The sequence below is a fragment of the Sturnira hondurensis genome, unplaced genomic scaffold (genome assembly GCF_014824575.4).
Source record: "Sturnira hondurensis isolate 20B ecotype Veracruz unplaced genomic scaffold, ASM1482457v3 Scaffold0007401, whole genome shotgun sequence".
NCBI lineage: Eukaryota > Metazoa > Chordata > Mammalia > Chiroptera > Phyllostomidae > Sturnira > Sturnira hondurensis.
The window spans coordinates 2,387,270-2,409,924 of NW_028080032.1; the positions used below are offsets into that span (position 1 = coordinate 2,387,270).

At 42.8% G+C, this 22,655-nt stretch overlaps 1 protein-coding gene across 1 annotated transcript in view; it reads left to right on the forward strand.

Moving 5' to 3' along the window:
* Positions 1 to 22,655, forward strand: part of PAK5 (p21 (RAC1) activated kinase 5) — a 99,723-nt gene that overhangs the window by 55,812 nt on the left and 21,256 nt on the right. Inside the window, exons 3-4 of the mRNA XM_037051654.1 lie at positions 17,421 to 17,912; positions 19,921 to 20,054. Coding sequence (XP_036907549.1) covers positions 17,421 to 17,912; positions 19,921 to 20,054 — 626 coding nt within the window. The remainder of the gene's footprint in view (positions 1 to 17,420; positions 17,913 to 19,920; positions 20,055 to 22,655) is intronic.

The following is a 22,655-nucleotide window of genomic DNA, read 5'->3' on the forward strand; positions in this document are numbered from 1 at the left end:
TCTATTTTGTTTTGTGTAACAGCTCTCTTGATTTAAAAAACAACAACATTTTTTTAAAAAAAACGCTAGCTGCTATAAATTTGCTTTGAAATTTGACTGATGATGATACCCCAAAGTTTGGGGACCACTGTTGGAGAAGTTACTGAACCTAGAAGTACAGACTTTGCAAAATACCTTGGAGCGTATGCAAGTAAGTAGTTTATTTCCCCATGGTAACTTAGAAATGTTTCTGCTACCACCCCTGTATGGCAAAGTGAAAATGGGGCATTTGGTGATGGGCTGTGGATGACACAGAGGTCTCATGCTAATTGAGAGGAATGTGACTCGAATAGTGTGATCATGCACATTTGGACCAAACGCTTTCCAGCAGCTCTGTGGGCTGCACAGCAAAGTCTGGAAGGCTGGCCTGCCTGCATTCATCTGCTTTATTGATGGTGGATAGTCAATATTTTTCTTTGCTTACTATTCCTCATAAGCCCTACCCAATGTGTTGAAGTCACCTAAGGACATACTGGGAGTGCCTTAAGCCATACCTTAGTAAAATAAAAAAAGCTTTCTCTTTAGTTCCCAATGCATAAAATCAAAAACAAAGACCTGCAAAGACCTGACCTCCAGTTAAAATCTGAATACCGAGAATGTTTTTCATCTCACCGTGTTACTTATTTGAACTCCCATGGTCAGGGCGTCATGACTGTCTCTACTCCGTATGCTCTGACCATGGCAGTTGTTGGGAAGAGGTCTCACTGACCGACAGGCAAAAGCTACGTGAAGCCATATGCAGTATCGTGGTGTAGGAGATAGTTCATTCGATTTCCTGTGCATATAATTCACCTGAAGGAATCCCTTTTTGGTTCTAGAGTGATAAAAGAAAATTAACACATTTCATAGCTGAATCTAGCAACACCCTCAGGTTTTTGAACATTAGTGGTTACTTTATGGAGCAGTAAATAATGTGATTTTTTTCAGCTTTAATGAGGTATCATTAACAAAAATTGTAAGATATGTAAAATTTACAACATGATGACTTGATATATGTAAACATTATGAAAGAATTCTCTTCCAAATTAATTAAGACATCCATCACCTCACATGTTTATTTTTGGAAGGAGAGGGATGAGGATGTTTAAATTCCACTTTCTTAGCAGGTTCAATTTTACAGAAGAGTTTCATCAACTGTAGTCACCATGTTATACATTAGGTTTTCAGACCATCTTATACCTGAAGGTTTGTACCCTTTCCAACTTCTCCCCCCTTCCCCCTAATCCCTGACAACCACTTTCCTACTCTCTGTTTTGATGAGTTCTACTTTTTTTAAACATTCCACATATAAGTGATACTATATAGTATTTGCCTTCTTTGTCTGGCTTATTTCACTTGTCATAATGCCCACCAGGTACTTTCATGTGATTGCAAACAGGGAGATTTCCTCTCTGTTAAGGCTGAATCATATTCCATTGTACTTGTGTGTGTGTGTGTGTGTGTGTGTGTGTGTGTCTGTGTGTATTTGATCCACATTTTGTTCACCCATTCATCCCATTCATCTGTTCACGGACACATAGCTTGTTTCCCTATCTTGACTCTTGTTAATAGCGCAGTTGTCACGGGAGTATAGATATCTCTTCTGGATTGTGATTCTATTTTCTTTGGATATACTCACATGTCCAGGGGTGGGATTGCTAGATCACATGGTAGTTTTATTTTTAATTTCTTGAAACACCTCCATACTACAGTGATTGTACCAGTTTACATCCCCATCAGTAGCTCAGGGTTCTTTTTTCTCCACCTTCCTGCCAGCAATTATCTCTTGCCTATTTGACAATAGCTCTCTTTACAACTGAAAGGTGACATCTCGTTGTGATTTTGATTTACATTTTCCTCATGTTTAGTGATGTCAAGTACCTTTTATGGACCTGTTGGCCGTTTGTATGCCTTCTGCAGAAAAAGGTCTATTCAGATCCTTTGCCCATTTTTAAATTCTATTATTTGTGGATTCTGTGGGGTTTTTTGTTGTTGTTATTTAATTGTATGAGTTCCTTGTATATTCTAGATAATAACTATCAGATATATGTTGCAAATATTTTCTCCCATTCCACGGGCTGCCTTTCCGTTTTGTTGATGGTTTCCTCTGCTGAGCAGAAGTGTTTTAGTTTAATTTAGTCCCACTTGTTTATTTTTGTTTTTGTGGCCCTTTCTTTCGGTGCTAAATTCAGAAAGACCAGTGTTGGAAAGCTTATCCTATGTGTTTTTGTTTTATGGGCTTATGATCTCAGGTATTACATTCAAGTCTTTCATCTATGTTGAGTTGATGTTGTGTATGTTGTAATATAGGAAGGGTCCAGTTTCATTTGTTTACACATGACTATCCAGTTTTCCCAACACCATTTATTGAAGAGACTATCCTTTCCCCATTGTATATTCTTATTCCTTTGTTGTAAATTAATTGACCATGATTCTGGGTTCTCTGTTCTATTCCATACAAAAATATAGTTGGTTTTTATGCCAAAATTATACCATTTTGATTACTCTTACTTTGTAATATAGTTCAAAATCAGGAAATGTGATAACTCCAGCTTTGTTCTTCTTTCTCAGGATTGCTTTGGTTATTGTAGGTCAAATACGAATTTTTTGTGTATGTGGTATATTCAAACACTTGTGTTAGGGAGCTGTTTTAGGTCAATGTCACAGAGAAAACTTTGTCCAGAAGCTGTAACCTTTCAGCCATGGAGTCATATTTGGCTCATTGACATGATTGGCCCAGCCAGTACTCATTTCCAACATCTGCAACATCAAGATATTTCATCTGGAAGGCTCCACTTCTGGGTTTCAGGTGTCTCTTGGAAAAAATAGGATGATCTGGTATCTCTGGACCCACAGTTTTCATAGCATTAGAAATAGAGCTGGTTGCAGGTAAAGGGTACCTCACTAAAAGGGCCATGCCCTGCTCAGCCCACTTCAGCTTTTTCCAATTAGCCTAATACCTGCAGGCATTTGGAACTTAATATAACCATCAGTGTCTCCTGCCCAGTCATTTCACAATAGGGGAACTGAGGTCCAGAAAGTCGCATGGCACACACAATTTCATAGTTAGTTGGCTGCAAAATGAGGACATGAATACAGGCCTGGTGTTTCTCCTAAATCCATTATTTTCCTCACTATATGGGCATATATTCAAGGGTTCAATTGCATTTGCCAGTCAAGCCAGTAGACATGAGAGGTCCCATGGCTACTGGGACTTTAGGGAAAGTGCAGGAATAGGAAAAGGATGGAGCGAGGGAGGGGAGGAGGGAGACTGGGGATAATTGGCTCAGTCCTTGCCAACTCCCTCTTCCTGCAGATCTTCCAGTATAAGTCAGAGTAGACCTGCCCTGAAATCTGGTTTTGTCAAACCCAGAAACAATGCCAGAGACCATGGTGGCTTAGGAAAATAATGGATTTAGGAGAAACACCAGGCCTGGATTTAGTTCTACCTAGAGTTTTTCAGCTCTTATCACCAGAATTCCAGAGGAGCAAGCCGTTCCATGTTTCACAGGAGACCTGTGAGAAATTCACAAGTACATTTTATGGGAGGGTAGGAAGTGGGAGCTATGTTAGTAATTAAAATGTTTACTTGTTTAAAAATATAACATCTCTCTAAAAAGACTTAGGTGTCTGTGTCTTTAGGGCTATACTCTTAAAAATCTACCAACCTCATTTGGATTTCTCTCTTGAGGAAAGAAATAACAATCATGACTCACATAATTTGGCCTTGTTTCATGGAAAATGCTAGAGGCTTGTGGGTAATGTTCACATCTCTAATAATAAGAGAAAGTGCAGATCTCATGTACATCTCCGGATACAGCAAAAATGATGAGGTGTGTGTGCGTGAGAGAGAGAGTGTATGTTTGACACCAGTTTTACATTTAGCCAAAAAAATAAAAATTCTCTCCTCTAGTGTTATCTGCCTACCCAGTTTTCCTATGAATTTGACAGGATCAAGGATGTTATAGAATCTGTAGCTGATGGCATCCATCTCCCTAGTTTAATTTTTTTTTGCTTAGGCTTAAGCAAAAAATAAGAAAAAATAAAGCCAAACAAAATCCGTACAGCACCACAGAACTGTCAAAATGGCCAGATGTGGAGGGACCACTTTCCATCCTCATTTACAGACAAGCCTGCCTCATAGGGAGGGGAAATGGCTGGAGAGATTGTCACCATGCATTTGGTTTCCTTATTCTGATGCCTTCCAGGTACCAGGCAGCTGCTGGCTAGAGTGTCTCATCTGGTTTAGCACATCTATTCCTTGCTCTGGCTCCAACTCCTGAGAAGGCCCTAACAAAATCACAAATTCTGGCAGTTCACTCCATGCTCACTGTGTTGCCTTGCCACCCGCAGGCTGCCTTGCCCTCTTTGTCCAGGTGAGGAAATGGGTTTTGAGAGGCTCAACAGCAGCCAGGTCAGTCTTCCCAGAGCAGAGCAGAGCCCAGATCTCTGGGCTCAGCCGCTTCACCAGACGTTGGACACATCACCCAGTGGCATAGGAATAGTGTCTGTGGGCACCAAGTCTCACAAGCAGTGGCGAGGTCCCCCTAGGTTGCATCATCCTGTCTTTATAGTGAGATTTCTCAACTTTCATGCTACAGACTTTTTGTTCTTGGTCCTTCTTTGTTGCGGGGGCCTGTCCCATGCACTGTAGGACATTTATCAGCATCTCTGACCTCTACCCGCGAGATGCGAATAGCACCCCTCCCTCACTTATAGCAACTGGAATATCTCCGGACACTGTCAAATGTCACATAGGGTGGGGAAGCAAAAGCAGCCCCAATTGAGAGCTATTATTATATGGCTACTGTTTCTCGAGTACTTTTTGACAATGAAGGATGTAGGTTCTGGAGATAAACTCCCTGGGTTTGAGTCCTGATATTGCCACTGATATCTGGATGCATAAACTGCTTTACTGTGCCTCTACTTCTTTATTAGAAAAAGAGGGTAAAGAGCATCCCTGCCTTGTCATGGTGGGTGAGGGTTAATAAGTTACTAGTGACAAGAGTGCACAAAGTTCATATGTGTGCGGATGGATGGCCACTGTGATATGATGCTGAGGTTACTCTGTGCCAGCACTACACGAAGCATTTTGTAGACATTACCCAATGTAGTCTACACGACAAGATCATCTTCTTTTACCAGTAAGAAGCTTAGATGCAGACACCAACTCTTTATGGACTTCCCAAGGATATGAGAGCAAATGGCTGAGCCAGGATCCAAGATTAGTTTTGTCTCACTCCAAAGTCTATGTGTTTCAGAATACTCCCATTTCCAATGAAGAAAACCAAGGAACAGAAAGACGGCTCAGAGGTCTTGGGGCCCAGATGCACAGACACTGCAGGTGCCTTCACCTTGCTGGTGAGGAATGGGTGGTGATTTCCACATGGATTGTCCTTTATTCGGTCTGTTCTTGGTAGGGTAGAATCTTCCAAGAAATTCCTTAGTGCTCCCCAGGCTGTGATTTGTGGGTAAAAGCCAGACCATGAGCTTCAAAGGAAGCATCAAGAGTAGAGATCCCTGAGACTCGTACACACTCACTGTACCTTGAGTGATAGTCTTACTTGGTTTTATAAAAGACAATACAGATTTTCTCATTCATTACAGAAGGCCTTTAAAAGCACAGGTTCTGGAATCAGATTCCCAAGTTTCCAGCACTTATTAGCTGTGTGATCTTGTCTGTGCCTCAGTTCCCCCAACTGTACAGTGGGTGTTTCAATACCTACTTTGAACTTGTCCAGAGGATTTTAAAAGGTTAATAAATGGAAGGGAGTTAGGACATGGCAGGTACTCAGTGTTAGCCCTTATTCGCAGGAATATTTATGGTTGGCAACCATGTCACCAATATCTCCTCATGCCAACCGTAGAAACATCCTGTCTCTATAATCTTTTACATACAGCATTTTCAAAGTGTGGGGACAAGTTCAAGCTGACCTTGCCCTCACAGGCACTCTGTGTAGCCTAATTAGTATGGGTGTACTCGCTTTTACAGATGTGGAGGGGGGTGGGTCAGAGAATGCCAGAGCAGCTATGTGACTTTTTCAAGGCCATGCAAAGCCTTAGTGGCTGAGCTGGCTGGCGAAAGGATCCCAGCCCTGCCACTCCAGTGCTTGCTCTGCTCTCTAGAAGGAACATGAAATTCTCGTGCATCCCATGGAAGTCACACACTAAGCGAGAACAGATGTTTTTGCAACCTTAAAGCAGGAACCATCATAGCATGGTATGTAGGTGTGATGGTTCTTCCCAACCAATAGCCCAATTTTAGCTCTGTCATCTCCTCTGCATAAGGAGGCAATGTGGCCAGTGCTGCAGCCCAGTATGCCCCAGACAGATGGCATATTAGGTGGTTCTGAGTGAAGATGGAGGATGCTAGAGTTCCAGTGGCATGACTCCCTTTGTTCTGGAGTAACCAGTGCAGTTTGCTTTACCTGGCAGGAAAAACCATTTGAACCAGTGCGCTCAGCCTTCCTGCCTCAGTAACTTCATGACTCACCATTCTTTGTGGCACTGCCAGTCCCAGACTCAGCCAAGATTCCAGGAACAAAAGTGCAGCTCCTCGCCTACTAAGGATCCCTGCCAAGCACCTTTCAGAGATCCTGTAGGGGCCTACAGGTGATGAAAGGGCAATGCTGGTGGAATCTGATGGCTGCACCAGAAGTCTGAGGTGGGCACACTGTGAAAAAAGGGGGGAAGAGAGATTGAATGAAAGAAGCTCTGAGTAGCTTAACATAATAATGGGTATTACTGTCTTTAGATATTTTTCTTTATAGATAGGCTTCTGTAGGAAGTTCATTAATGCTCATGAAATATCTAAAGAGGTGATTCAGAGCAATGTCTCTAACATCTGTTCCATCTGATGGAGACTTTAAGTGTCCTTTGCATATAAACTCATTTGCATTCATAGGAAAATGAACTCATTTTCCTATGAATGTTTTTGTCATTCACAAAGCATATTTTGGTCATTATAAGTGCGTGTTCCCACTACCAAATTAAAAAACATGAATCTAACCTGGCTCTGACACATTTGAACCATATTCTGCAGTAGAGAATCAGTCCCCAGATTCTCCAGCTTCTTGTCACTGCTGGCGGTGACACATCACAGGTCAGAGTAATCTGCTCTTGAATAGAGAATGCCTTCTTAGAGTTGTGAGCAGCAACATTGGGGGGGTTAATTGGATAAACTGGTTCAGAGGTGGAGGAAGAGCCTGAAATACTGTATACTTAAGCCTGCTGATCGCAGATTTATTTATTTCTTCAAGTTACTAGGATTGGCCTCTTTGTAGAGGTCATGAGCCTCTTGTCTGAACTATCTCAGTGTGAACTTGCCATGTATATTATAAGTCAGGGAATGACATGACTCCTCCTACTTCGTGTCATAAGATATAAATTCCTATATGCCTGAGTAGAAATATGATGTCATGGTGTGGAAAATGGACTTGCAAAAACATTACGTATAGTGCATGACCTTCTGCTACATGAGGATTGGAAATCCAGCAGGTGTCTGATCATCCAGACCTTCACCTACTCCCTCAGCTTTCTGCATTAGGAGACACCCTGATGCATGAGGTCTCCCCAGGCCTGCTGATGACAACTCATGGGCAGTGACAATGCATACATACTTGCTTCTTTCACCAAAATGGAACATCACCTCAAGTTTCGTGTGGTGTCCCATTGCCATCTGGCCAGAGTGACTCTAATAGGGTCTCTCCATTTTGTGATTGGGAGGAAACTGACCATGGTCAGGCACAAGTCAGTCACAATTGGGCCTCAAGCAGGGACCGCAGTTACTGTTTTATTGGGATGCAGTTGGAGATGAAACAGTTCCCTAACATCCAGCAATCTAAGAGACAGACAGAATGCTCAGCACAGCAAACACCTCAGAGGGGGTAGCAGAGGCTGGAAACTCAAGGATGGAGACACATGAGCCATCGGCCACAAGCCAGACTGTCTGTCCCCATCTGAGGGCCAGAAGGGACTGTCCGTCAGCAGCATTCCTGCCTGAGGCTGGGAGAATTTAATTGCAGAGCATAACTAGAGGGAAACATACGAGTTAACATATATTTGAGTCTCAGGGTTTAATAAACCCCCTTCCCTCATTACCAGGCTCAAAAATTTTTCTCTAGAGAAAGCCAGTTACTGATTCTCTCTGGAATTTTTTCCTTCCCAAAGGCAAGGTTGGGCCTGTTATAGCACCCTTTGAGTCACATAAGAACAATTTGAGGTGCCCTTTCCTTGCTCAGGCCCATGATTCATTCGCATCCCCCATTTGATTTACGTAGAGCAAGCAGTAACCAGTCTGGCTTTGTCAAGTTGGAAATGAGCAGTCCCTTTGCTTTCTTGTCCCCTGAAAAGGTGTATTGGAGCATCACACTCGAGCACCAGAACCAGCTGCCTCCCTAATTCTGCGGGAAGTGGAAAGAGAGACTCTCCATTCTTCATGGAGCACTCCACAGTCCCCATCCTGTGGGCACACCCTCACACACATGCACAGTGCTGGACCTGTCCTCCCTGTCACCAGTACAGACCATGGTGACAAATAGATGCTGAAGCAGGGTTTTCCCCCTTCTTTTCTTTTTCCACCCTCCCCCACCAAGCTTTTTCTCCAGCCTTGGCATAAAATGGTCAAATGATGTTCTACCGCAGAATTCAATTTCACAGTTCAGTTAGGTCCTTGATTACACTGCCAAATTCAGATTAATGTGCATTTAACTAACATGGATCAGGGGAATTCTGGCTGACAGCCAGCTGTAATCAGAGCAATTGATAGCTGCGTGGAGTTTTATGCCCTGTCCACCCCAGCGTACCACTGGTGAAATTGATTGATTAAACGAATTCATTGCTATAATTATGTATAATTCTGATACATCACAAGCCCGTGTCTGACCCTATCCTCAGAGATGTTTGCATTGTGGAAGGGTAGTTTGGCAGGGTTTTTAGCTGGGGATTATTTACTTCCATATAATACAGCCTTTTTTAAATTTTTGCCTGTCTTACTTTTTGATTGGGTTCAAATAGAGATGTGAAAAAGCACATTTCTTTAAGAATTAATTTATATGGTGTACTAACAGGCATCAGGGAACTAAAAACATGAATGGATATCATTAACCATTTCAGAGAGAAAGGAAACCAAGACTGCTTGTACGTTCTTTCAGTAGTTTTAAAGATTCCTGTAGAGAGAATTCCTTCTCGGAGTGTATCCAATTTTCATGACAGTTAGTGGCCTTGGAACAGCAGCTAAGCAGTTTAGCAGCCTGGGTGATAATTTGCAAAAACGATCCAGTCTTTTCTTATTACATCTTGACATATGGAAACCCCTCTGAAAAGCATGCAGACCATGGTCTCATTTCTGTGAGGTTAGTTTTCCACGAAATCACGGGTCTGCTCTCTTTGGAGGAGTGGGGGGGAATCTTCCTAGTCTCTTTTCATTGTTTCCGCTTCTGCAGAGATTCCCAACCCCTGCTTGGGTTCCTATGCCCTTGCAATGGGTCTTCAAAGGTTGGCTACATGCTTAGATTTTTTGGAAATGGTTTGGATAGTGGGAGAGTATGTTGGATTTGTTTGTCAAGTATCTGTACCTTTCACTGTGTTGTGGTGTCACTCAGTGATTAACCCCTACGCCCCTCTCACGATAACACGGACCTCTTCATATGGACTCCACATGTACTTCCTCCCCACCCCCCCAGACTATACTTGTAAATCAGGTCATAGAAAATGTTGCCTAGCTCAAGCTTTACTCCTTTGCAGCAACTCCTTCTTACATTCATGAACCTGTGTATATGTGAAACAATATAGAGAGACAAATTCATCATTTATGTTTCATTCACTTGCAAATATAGGATGTGATGGAAAAGATGATTTAGCATAGGACAATTAAATAATTATAGCAGTTTTAAGAGCCATGTCAAAGAACCAGGGGCTTGTTACAAAAGCTTGGCTTTCTTTTTGGGGAGAATCCATGGAAGAAAGTTTGGACATTGTTGTAGCTGAACACCGAATTCCACTGTGGCCAAAAGGAAGGTGAAAGCGATGGACTATGTACATAGATGATCAGCTTATTTTGCTGTGATGATTATTCCCTTTTTGTATATTTTGAGCTGAGTTCTCTAAGCCAATACTTTTACAAAAAGAAAAAAGCAAAGCAGTGTTTCTTGCACATCCTTTCTGCAGGCATCACTGTCCGCCGTTTTCTGACCCAGCTCGTGCATTCCGCACCAGGCTGCTTAGACATCCGCGACCCCAGTGAAGCACCCTCACAGGCTTGAGCTCTGTAATTGTCACTCCACTCTGTGCCCACCTCTGTCCTGTTGCTCCCCACCTTCTGATCGTTGAAGGATATTTCAGAACATAGCAGGGGCCCAGGTTCTGAAGCAGCACTGTCCATATTGGAATCCCAACTCTACATCTTAGCTTTGAGCACTTTGGCCCAGTTAAACGCCTGTGCCTCAGTTTTCTTATCTGCAAAATGAAACAATTATGGGACCTATTTAATTGTGTAACAATTGTGTTCCATGATGGATGGAGAGGCACCTTTTCCTCTTCCAACAGAGTCACCAGGGGCTGCGAGGCCGCTGGTTCTGGTGCTTGAATATGATGCTCCAAGCCACCTTTTCAGAGCACAAGACAGCAAAGAGGCTGCTCATCTCCAACATGAAAAAGGCAGATGGGTTGCTGCTTGCTCTATGTAAAGCAAATGTGGGGGAAAAGTGAATCATAGGATTAAATGCAACCGTGTACATCAAGTGCTCGGGACTACCCCTGGCACGTGGAAAGCACTCAGCAAATGTCAAGGGTCATTATTAACATTAGTGTAATGTTATCTATTCTGCAAGGGTAGACTTCTAGCCGAGTACTTGGTTAATGAAAGGGGCCCAATAATGCACACTGCATTTTATCAAAGCGAGAGCGTTCAGCCTTGCTTACACGTATTGAGGAAATGAACATGGTGTAGAAACACCAAGGCAGAGAAGAAAACAGACCTGTGGTGGCAGTGTGCCGAGCATGTCGGACATCTACGTCCCTCCCACTGAGAGGACAGCACTGACCTGAGCAGAAGAACCAGGTGGTGAAATCTCCTTAGGACTACAGTGCCTCTTGCCTTGGACTACTCAGGAGCAGTTCCACCCCCCTGGGCCTCAGTTTTGTCAACAGTAAAGTGGAATAAATGGCCCCCTGCTTGACTGTCGGAGGGAAAAAGAATGAGGCCTGCCACAAGTGTGCAAACCAGTGATACTCACCATCATGACCCTGACAGTTGGGTCGTGAAGACCCAACTGAGGCTAGTGGGTCAGTGACATGGTGGCCTCGAACAGGGCCACTCATGCATTTCTCCTTCACAGAGTCAGTTATTTACCCACCATCTCCTCCTTGAGTGGATGAAAGTTTAGAGGGAAGATCACGTGTTCCCTCACTCGAGACAGGCAGTCAGTTTTCCTTTGTTGTGCAAATCTCAAGTTTGGTTCCAAAGTTGTGTCCTGAGGTAGTGGTTGCTCCCCATCCGTTGCTTTTTTGTGAGTCTGCACCTTTTATCAGCAGGCACGAGAAACAGGAGCACTGTTTTGTCTCAAAGACCGAATCTCAAAGTGCATAACTTTAGCTCCCAGCGCATAACTCTGTAATCTGCATGACCGGAATCATCTCATTCATGCAGTCATGCGTCCTTCTCTTTGTACCCCAAGCTGGCTGGCAAGCCCAGAACCCGGTAAGGCCTCTGACACTCCAGAAAGAAGAAAGCAGCTCAATGCAGTGTGGAGCAGTGTTTGCGATTCCTAGAGGACACAGTTCTTAACTGTCTCCTTTCAAACTAACACAATTTCAAAATAAAAATTATACACCCCTTTTTCATTCATGGCTGGCCTGTGACTAGCTTGGGCTCGGCTAATCTCCAGCTTAGTTTAAAGGGAGAACCCGATTATTTAACTTACACTGACATTTTACTCCCTCTACCCTCATCCCCTATATATGCCAGTTTTCCTCGTGTACAACCCAAATCCAGGGGCTTAGGAAATAAATCAGCTTGATTTTGAATACTGCATTTTAATTATAATTCAGTGTTCTATTTATGATCATTGAAGGAAGCTTGTCTGCTTATTTTGAGGATTAATGTATAGGAATGTATATGTCACCAATACATTGTACATCTTCAATAAATGCTATTTTATTAATATTATAGTTAGTATTTACTTTTTCTTTTATTTCCACTGCTGTGCCGAGCACTTTATGTGACACCACCACCTAGAATGTGTTGGCCAGTCACTGTTTGAATGCTCTGACATGCATTCGGTCCTTCAGAGTTCACAGTGACCTAAGGAAGCAGGAATTATTCTTATTGCTACCACCTCACAGATGAGACAACTGAAGCACAGGGAGTTTGAACAACTTGCCCAATGTCACAAAGCTTGTAAATGTCAGAGAAGAATATTTGAGTCCAGAGTCTGGTTTCTTAAACACTAGATTGCTCTAGGTTGCCACAGCGAAGCTTCATAAAAGCCCTGTGGGGGAGGTATTATGGTCCCCATTTTACAAGTAAGGAAACTGAGGCTCAGAAAGGTAAAGTGTTTTGACTAAAGCCATCAGAGTCAGAATTCAACCCTAAGTCTCTCTCTGAAAACCAGGTGTTCTGTTTGCTCTGCAATCAGGGTGGGGCAGTGGCTTGTCCACTCCCTGTTCACCGCTGCTTGGTGGGAGGCCAGCTGAATGGAAGACTCACCTGAGTGTGGTGCTCTCAAGGCCAGGGAGGGCTGCATGACTGGCTGTGCAGCAGGTCAACACTGTTACCTGGCAGCCAATGAACAGTGCAGAAGAACTGAGAATGGTGCCATGGTAGCAACTTTCAGGAGCCCACTGTGTGCAGATCTTGCTCCCTGACTGGTGGAATAGGTTTCTAGTCAGGCTGTATGATGTCCCAGGAGCTTGAGACACCAGCCTTCTTCCAGGCAACCACCATGGTGCCAGGTCTGGTGAGCAATGTGCCTCAGCCTCCTTCACTTATTAGTGGAGTTTGACAAGCTGCATTACTCTTCTTCTCAAAATACTTTCCTCCCTTGGCTCTAGGACACCTCAGTCCCTTCCTTTCTCTCCAGTGTCACTGGCCACTCCTTCTCCTGCTCTTTCTGGTCTCTACATGTAGCAGTCCTTGGATCTTCTCTTACACATGCAACATCATGGCTTGTAATGCCAACTCAATACTGATCAGATTCATGTCTTTAGCCTCAATCTTCTCTGAATTCAAAGCACATCTTAGTCTCCTAAGTGACATCTAAGTGACAGTCTCCTAGGAGATATACTTAGTCTCCTAAGTATACATTACTAAGTGATGCATAGTAATTCTCTGAAACTTAACACAACCCTAACAGAACTGTTTCCATCTATGTATTAGTTATCTATTGCTGTGTAACAAATTATCCCAAAACTTAATGACTTAAAGCAACAATAAACACTTCTTATCTCACATCCTTTCTGTGCATCGTGTCTCCATGACTAGGTTAGTTGGATTTTTCTGGCCTGAAATTGTAATCAAGATGTCAGCCCTGGCTACGGTCACCTGAGGGCTTGACTAGAGCTGGAGGATCACTTCCTAGACAGCTCACATGGCTGTTGGCAGGAGGCCTCAGTTTCTAGCTGGTTTTTCGCAGGAGGCCTTGCCACTTGGACCTCTCCATAAGATTCTTGAGTGTTCTCATGACATGGCAGCTGGCAAAAACCAGAGCAAGTGACCCAAGAGAAGAGGGAAAGAAACCACATGGCATTTTGGGCCTCAGAAGACACTACCATTTCCACCACGTTCTTTTGCTCATATGGAGACACATGATACAGTACAGGAAGTGATGAGACAAGGGTATAAATGTCAGGAGGCAGGGATCTTTAGGAGCCATCATGGAGGCAATTACCTCACCCCAGAACCTATTCCTTTCCTTGTGCTTCTCAAATCATTAAGTGACCTGTTGCTCAGGCCAAAATCCTAGGAGTCATCTTTGATTCTTTTCTTTCAGATTCTATTCTAAACCACTAGCAACTCCTGTCAGCTCTATCTTCAGACCCTCCCCTCCATTCCACCACTCTTCACCCCATCTGCAGCACCTGCCCCAAGCTCAGCCCCCATTGACTGAAGTAAGCTAATTGACATCCTTATTTCCAGTCCTACCATCTAAGTCTCTTCTCCTTTGACCAGAGTCAATACCATGTTACTCCCCTCTGCTCAGCAACTTCCAGTGGCTCCCACTTCACTCAGAGCAATGACCAGAGTCCTTGCTATAGTCTACATGATCTGGCCCTTGCCTGCTTCTCCATTCATTTTCCTAAACCCTCTGTACTCCAGGGGAGCCTCTGTGTTGTTCCTCAAGACTACACGTGCCTCAGAATCCTACCTATTCTCCTGGCTGGACCACCCCTCCTCCCCACTCATAGGTTTGTCCTTCACTTCAACCAGGTTCCTGCTTGAATGGCACCCCCTCAAGGCAGAAAGCACTTTCCTGTCCAATATGGCACCTTATCACTCTCAACCCCCCAACTCTGCTTTATTTTTCTTATTACTACTGAACCACATACCATATATGTATCAGTTTACATGCTTATCATCTATCTCCTTCTCTGATATATAAGCTCCAGGAGAGCAGAGATACCGTACGTTTTTATTATAACCAGACCTTACCACAGCATCTGAAATAATGCCTAGCATATATTAGTTCCTCAAGTATTAATTTGTGGAATAAATGAATCAATGAATGTACTACCTGGGAGCAATTAATTCATGTACAACAGAGCCAGCCAATAGACCTTTCTGCAGTGATGGAAATCTCTATTTGTACCATCTGATGTGATGCCTGTTAAAAAAAAATACTCAAAATGTAACTAATATGGCTAAGGAACTGAATTTTTTAATCTTAGTTTAATTTTAACTAATTAGACACCTGTGGTCAGTACCCGCCGTATTCAAGCAGATCTAGACCTTTGGGGTGGAAGGGGTGGGGAGGGGGCATGTAAACATCATTCTGTACACATGCCAGTGGAATGCCAGAGACTTTTGGGGTACTGTGTGTTAAAAGGAGGCTGAGGTCCAATCAACAAATCTCTCTCTGAGCACATTCTGTCTATCTGGCACTGTACTGTCATCAGGATCTTACAGGAAAGAGTTCATTGATCAATTACCGCTTTCTGTCCTGGGCGATGAGGTGAACATAGTATGATATGGTATATTCACCATCCCTGATCTCGGTCATTCCAGGGGTAAATGGAGCTCCTTCCTGATTTCAGGAAGGGGAGATAGTGTCATGTAAACCCCTAGCTGGCTTTCCCCACCCCTGCTGTGTCTGCCCTTCCCATTGTCCTGCAAATTCCCTAATCCACTCTTCAAACCAGAGTTGAATGTTCTTCAATGGAGTCTCTTTGGGGGCTAACCAAATTTCTTTTTCACACACAAGCCCCTGCAAATTTTGATTATTCTCAACCATTTCGTACTTAGTGAGAACATTGCATACACAGTACCCTCCCCTCTTATCCACAGTGTCCCTTTCTGTGGTCTCAGTTGTCAACCAGCATCTGAAAATATTTAATGGAAAATTCCCAAAGTACACAACTGAAGTTTTAAATTAAACTGAGTGATATGCTGAAATCTCATGCCATCATCACACTCTGTCCCACCTGGGACGTGAATCATCCCTTTGTCCAGCATTTCCATGTTATACATACTCCACTCCCACTTTAGTCACTTGGTAGCCACCNCAAGCCCCTGCAAATTTTGATTATTCTCAACTATTTCGTACTTTGTGAGAACATTGCATACACAGTACCCTCCCCTCTTATCCACAGTGTCCCTTTCTGTGGTCTCAGTTGTCAACCAGCATCTGAAAATATTTAGTGGAAAATTCCCAAAGTACGCAACCGAAGTTTTAAATTAAACTGAGTGATATGCTGAAATCTCATGCCATCATCACACTCTGTCCCACCTGGGACGTGAATCATCCCTTTGTCCAGCATTTCCATGTTATACATACTCCACTCCCACTTTAGTCACTTGGTAGCCACCTTGGTTATCAGATCAAGCATTGCCGTGTCTCAGTGCTTCTGTTTAAGTAACCCTATTTTACTTAATAATGGCCCCAAAGTGCAAGACTAGTAATGCTGGCGGTTTGAATACACCAAAAAAAAAAAAAAAAAACCACCATAAAATACTTCCTTTAAGTGAAAAGGTGTGCATAGAAACATGGTATATGTTGTCTTCGGTGCTATTCAGGGTTTCAGGCATCCACTGGGGTTCTTGGAATGCATCTCCTGTGGATGAGGGGGGACTGCTGTAATAAAAAGCTGTTCACACAGGAGCCATGTTTTTGCCTTTGCATGCATCTGCTCTGTTAGGTATGTGAATAGTTCATACCAAGCTCTAGTATGAACTAGAGTTCAGGAGGGTGTGCGTGTGTGTATGTGTACAGAGAGAGATTTTAATGGGTTGGTTTCTCTGATTGTGGGGGTTGGAAAGTCTAGAATGTGCAGGGCTGGTTGGCAGGCTAGAAATTCTGGCAGGAAGTGACATAATCGTGAATCCAAGGACCATCTAGATGCAAAAATCTCTCCTCTTTGGGTGACCGCAATCTTTTCTCTTAATGCCTTCAACTAATTAGAGGCAGCCCACTCACATTATCTGGGGAAAGTAATCTGATTTACTCAAAATCTACTGATTTAAATGTTCATCACATCTAAAAATTACCTTTACTCTAATAACTGGGCCGATTTTTAACCAAGCAACTGGGTACCATAGCCCAGCCAAGTTAAAAGATAAANTGACATAATCGTGAGTCCAAGGACCATCTAGATGCAAAAATCTCTCCTCTTTGGGTGACTGCAATCTTTTCTCTTAATGCCTTCAACTAATTAGAGGCAGCCCACTCACATTATCTGGGGAAAGTAATCTGATTTACTCAAAATCTACTGATTTAAATGTTCATCACATCTAAAAATTACCTTTACTCTAATAACTGGGCCGATTTTTAACCAAGCAACTGGGTACCATAGCCCAGCCAAGTTAAAAGATAAAATTAACCATCATACTCTTAGTTAGAAAATTTGGTTATATAAACTCACTTTTTATTAGCATTTACCCCTCCACTGTCTCGCTTCGTAACTCCAGAGATCACATTTCACTACTTACATTCAAATCCAGGCCTCAGAGTCTGCTTCTGGGGAATTTGACAGGGAAAGGGGAAGAAAGAGCCTGGATGGGGAGATTGGAGGTCAGACAAAGGGGGGAAGCAGGGGTAACCCAGTACCTTGAAAGATAAGCTTCACCCTGACCAGGTTGTGCAGTGATGTTCTTCCTCAGACCAGCCATGTGTTAGCTCACCAACCAACTAGCTGTGGTGTTCAGATGTAACATACAGATATTCTCTAACCTTGCCTGTCTGTCTCCCCAGGTGGATTATGATCGAGCACAGATGGTCTTCAGTCCTCCACTGTCAGGGTCCGACACCTACCCCAGGGGCCCCGCCAAACTACCTCAAAGTCAAAGCAAAGCGGCCTACACCTCAAGCAGCCACCAGTACCCATCTGGGTACCACAAAGCCACCCTGTACCACCACCCCTCCCTACAGACCAGCTCACAGTACATCTCCACAGCTTCTTACCTGAGCTCTCTCAGCATCTCATCCAGCACCTACCCCCCACCCAGCTGGGGCTCCTCATCAGACCAGCAGCCCTCCAGGGTGTCCCATGAACAGTTTCGGGCTGCCCTGCAGCTGGTAGTCAGCCCAGGAGATCCCAGGGAGTACTTGGACAACTTTATCAAAATTGGGGAAGGGTCGACTGGAATCGTGTGCATCGCCACTGAGAAACACACAGGGAAGCAAGTTGCAGTGAAGAAAATGGACCTTCGAAAGCAGCAGAGACGAGAACTGCTTTTTAATGAGGTAGATGGCATGTTTGGATCATCCTTTCTCACCTACAGAACACTTATTCCCATTTCAGAAATAGCACATGTGCAATTTAGGACATCAGAAAATAGTGAAAGTCTAAATACAAAAGTAGCATTCCCCATAATCCTTCCTTCTGGCCTCTTTCTATGCATGTATGGCTGCTACCTTTACAAGGTACTTCATGTGTACAAGCCACTCTGCCAAGCATTGATCTGGTTTGATTCTCACAACACTATGAGGCAAAAAGATGTCATCACCATAGCAACAAGGCAATGTGGACTCATGTAAGTTAGATAACTAGCCCAGAGACGTACAGCTGGTTGATGGTAGATTCCAAAACCTCCTGCTACTCTGTCTCTGTGGGAGTGTATTCATTTTACACCACACCCTCTGTGGCCAGTTTTTTAAAACCACAATAAACAGAGGAAAGTTTTCCAATGGACTGACTATCACTCTTTAGGAGCTTTGAAATATTTCACCCTACCTATAGAACTAATGAATTCTTCCTGTAGAAAAGGTGGAAAATATTCTTTTTAAAAGTCTTATAATTCCACAATCAAGAAATAGATTAATATTTCAGTATTTCCTTTCTATATTTTTTCAACAGAGGGAAAAGATATATAGTATTGATTTCCAGAGAGTTTGTACCACTTTGGACTTCATCAACCATTGGGTACTATCATGTTATCTCTGTTAATCTGATAGACATGAATAAATCATACTGGGGTAGTTAACACTGTTGTTACTAGTGAGGTTAAATATATTTTTAAATACTTATACGCCATTTTTAATTTCTTCATTGAATTGTTTGTCTTGGCACAGTTTTCAATGAGGGTGGCACATTTGCCCCATTGATTTGTGAGAGCTCTGGATATATGAAGGAATTAACACTTTTCTATATATTTGTTGCACCTATTTTTCCACTTTCTCATTTTACCTTTCAACTTGCTTTTTACTTGAGAGTTCTCAAATGTGCATAGGTGGAAAAAATGAGTGCCTGCATCCAGGGACAAAACATTTAGAGGTGTTTGATGATTTTGTGGAGGTCTTGAAGAGAGAGATGAGCTTTTGTGGATGATGACTCTAAGTCTTAAAGATAACAAGTCAGGATTCCGATGTTAGACATGCCAGTCTTTAGCAGAGAATGTACCACCCACTTATAGCTCTCAGAGCAATAAACAGACACTGTACAAAATGCAGTCAGCAGTGACTTTGGCCCCTCTCCTGTGGCGGCTCCAGCTCACAAAGGCATTCATTTCTATCCCGTGCTCTGAACCACACAGAAAGCATCAGGTGAGTGGGCTTCAGCCTCTTCCCAGTCCACAATTCCTGATTTCTGCAACTTATTTCCCACAATGCCAGAACAGACGGGGCAAATATAATTTCAACAAATAACTCTAGAATATATTACTTAACACTAATTCCAAAAATGTCACCAGAAGCAGCCACAGAGCAGCAATTCCTGGAAGCTTTCTCCTGTAAACAGAGTCTAGTTAGCTTTTTTATGCCTAAGTCATATTTGTCTTTACCTTCAAGGCTTATCCTCCATATATAGCCCAGACCTCTCTGAAATTCAACCCAGACCTTCTCCCAAGAAGTTCAGTTGGTATCATGTGGCCCCACTTCTAGTAACTGTTTACATTGTTCACTTGTGAGACTCACCATTTACCCATGTACCATGAATTAGTGATGCTTTTACCAGCTTACACAGCTACAGAGTATGGACAGTGCATTCTGAAGGAGATCCCTAGGGGTATCTTATCATATCCCCAGAACAGGCAACTCACCACCCTCTGGGGACACAGCTTTGTCTTGGTTCCGCCCATCCTCACTCATTCTCCCCAACCCAATGTGTGGTTGACCTGCGATTTTCTCTGCATTTACTAACTCGATTCCCTTTATTTCTACTAGCTGCTGTCAGTCAATTGTACTCACAGCACAAATGTGACCCCAAGCCAAATTTCACAGCCACGAGTCAAAAAGTATCTTTCCGTTTGCCCAGGTTGTGATAATGCGGGATTACCATCATGACAATGTGGTCGACATGTACAACAGCTACCTTGTCAGCGATGAGCTCTGGGTTGTCATGGAATTCCTGGAGGGTGGTGCCTTGACAGACATCGTTACTCATACCAGGTAAGTTTCTTTATTATCCAGACAGACAACTCAAGGTGTTTATTATTCTCTTCTGGGGGAGGCCTCAATGACTGACTGTCTTTATGAACTCTTCATGAATTGTAAACTCTTTGAAGTCAAGGACCATGACTACTTCTTCCTCTGTGTTCCCCAGGTGCCTATTACAATATCATATATGTGTAGTTCATTCATCCAATTAACATTTTCCTTGCCCTACAGAAGTTCATTAATGCCCACTGGTTTTAAATCAGCAAGCTTCTGAGAACGAGATTTTGGTGACAAATAGTAGAAATTTTCATTTCTGGATAGATACCAAAAACTAAATTTCATTCTCCTGAGTTGCCATTTCATTGGTATGTGTTGGTCCATAAAGGATACCTGGGGGAGGAAGGGGCAGGCGGAAGAGCAGTCAAAGATTTATGTCATAGTAACAAACATATAACACAGAGAAATTCTTGACTCTGTGTTTAAATAGTCTGGCAGGTAACAGCGACTAATAACCGTTGTTACATATGACGTGTCAGTTTCATCAAGTGTTTATCAGTCACTTTTTTCATGTGCCGGCCTTTTTCCTATATGCTGGCGGTATAAAAGACACAAAAGAATAAGGCTGAGAAACATTCTCTCAAGGAAGTCACAGATTAGAAATACATATATTATACAACCTGTGCAGAATTTGAAAGTATGTATATAGCATAAGCATAAAGAACGTATTCAACTCAGTACCAGGAAGACAAATAATCCAGTTAAAAAATGGGCAAGGACCTGAATAGACACTTCTCCAAGAAGGATATACAGAGGATCCAGAGACATATGCTCAACATCACTAGCCATCAAAGAGATGGAAATTAAAACCACAATGAGATACTACCTCACACCTGTCGGAATGGCCATCATTAATAAATAACTTGACAAACAAAAACAAGTGCTGGTGAGGATGTGGAGAAAAGGGAACCCTAGTGCACTGTTGAAGAGAATGCAGACTGGAGCAGCCACTGTGGAAACAATATGGAATTTCCTCAAAAAACTAAAAATGAACTGGCCTTCTGACCCAGCAATTCCACTGGTGGGATTATACCTGGAGAATCCCGAAACACCAATTCAGAAGAATTTATGCACCCCCATGTCTGTAGCGGTGCTATTGACAATAGCCAAGATTTGGAAACAGCCTAAGTGCCCATCAGTAGATGAGTAGATCAAAAAACAGTGGTATATTTACATAAGAGAATACAACTCAGCACACAAAAAAGGAAATCCTGCTTTTTGCAACAGCATGGATGGAACTGAAGAATATTATGCTAAGTGAAATAAACCAGTCAGTGAAAGACAAATACCATATGATCTCACTTATAAGAGGAATCTAGTGAGCAAAATAAACTAATAAGCAAAATAGAACCAGAGACATAGAATCATGGAATAGACTGACAGCTGTAAGAGGGGAGGGAGGATGTGGGGACTGATTGAAAGAAGACGAAGGGATTAGTGAAAAGACATATATGAAGAACACATGGACATGGAGAACAGTGGACTGGTTATGGAAGTGAGGGCCAGCTGGGTGGATAGAGGGTGAAGGGGGGGAAGTGGGACAAAAATAGCATAAACAATGAAATATTTATTATTTTATTAAAAAAGAAGAATACATGAATGTCTCCATAAGGGAGAGTCAAGAAAAATTTCCAATATAAGGTGAAATCTGAGTTGGGTTTTGAGAGATAAATAGGAGTTTACTAAGACAGAATGTGGGAAGAAAGGGACATGGAACACACAGAAAAGAGTATATGCAAAAAAAGGCATATATGCTAAGACAGTGCTTCTCAAATTTTAATATGTAAAGCATTTGTGAGTCTTATTGAAATACAGATCCCAATTCAATGTAAAGAGGTGTTATACTCTGCATTCTAAAAAGCTTCCAGATGATGAAGAAAATTCCAAAGGGGAAGAATAATGAATAAGAGAGAGCAGGGTCATTGTGTAGGGCTTGCAATACAGCCATGAGGAAGAGTGAAGAGCAGCTCTCCTAGGCAAACTCTGCCCCGTGCTTCCTCTAGCCTCAGGCCTCCAGCACTGTGATGGGGGATATCTTCCAGTGAGGATTTAAAGATAATGAGAACAGGACCTCCAGTCAAGATGGAAGCATAAACACACTTCACCTTCTTGTACAATTACAGAAAAAATTACAACTAGACTATATAATAAATATCCCTCAGAACCATCAGAAAATCGAGCTGTATGTAAGGCCAACAACCAAGGATATAAAGAGGCCACATTCACTCAGATGGGTAGGAGAAACAGAGACACAGAGGTCGGCAGACAGGCACAGACAGGAGAAGAGTCATGGAGACAGTGAGTGAAGTGGCCCAGAGATGGGGCAGAATGGGTGGTCTCACATTCATGTGTGGTGGATAAAAATTTCGAGGGATACCTCAAGACCATGGATCCCAGCCCCAAACCAGACCACCTAGCCCAGGGTTCCAGTGCCAGGAAAATAAATCCCCATGACTTCTAGCTGTAAAAAACAGTAGGTGGGGGGGAGATAGCAGAATAAACTGCTGGATTCTCAGAAGACTCCTCTTAAAGGGCCTGCATGGATTTAGGACTTAT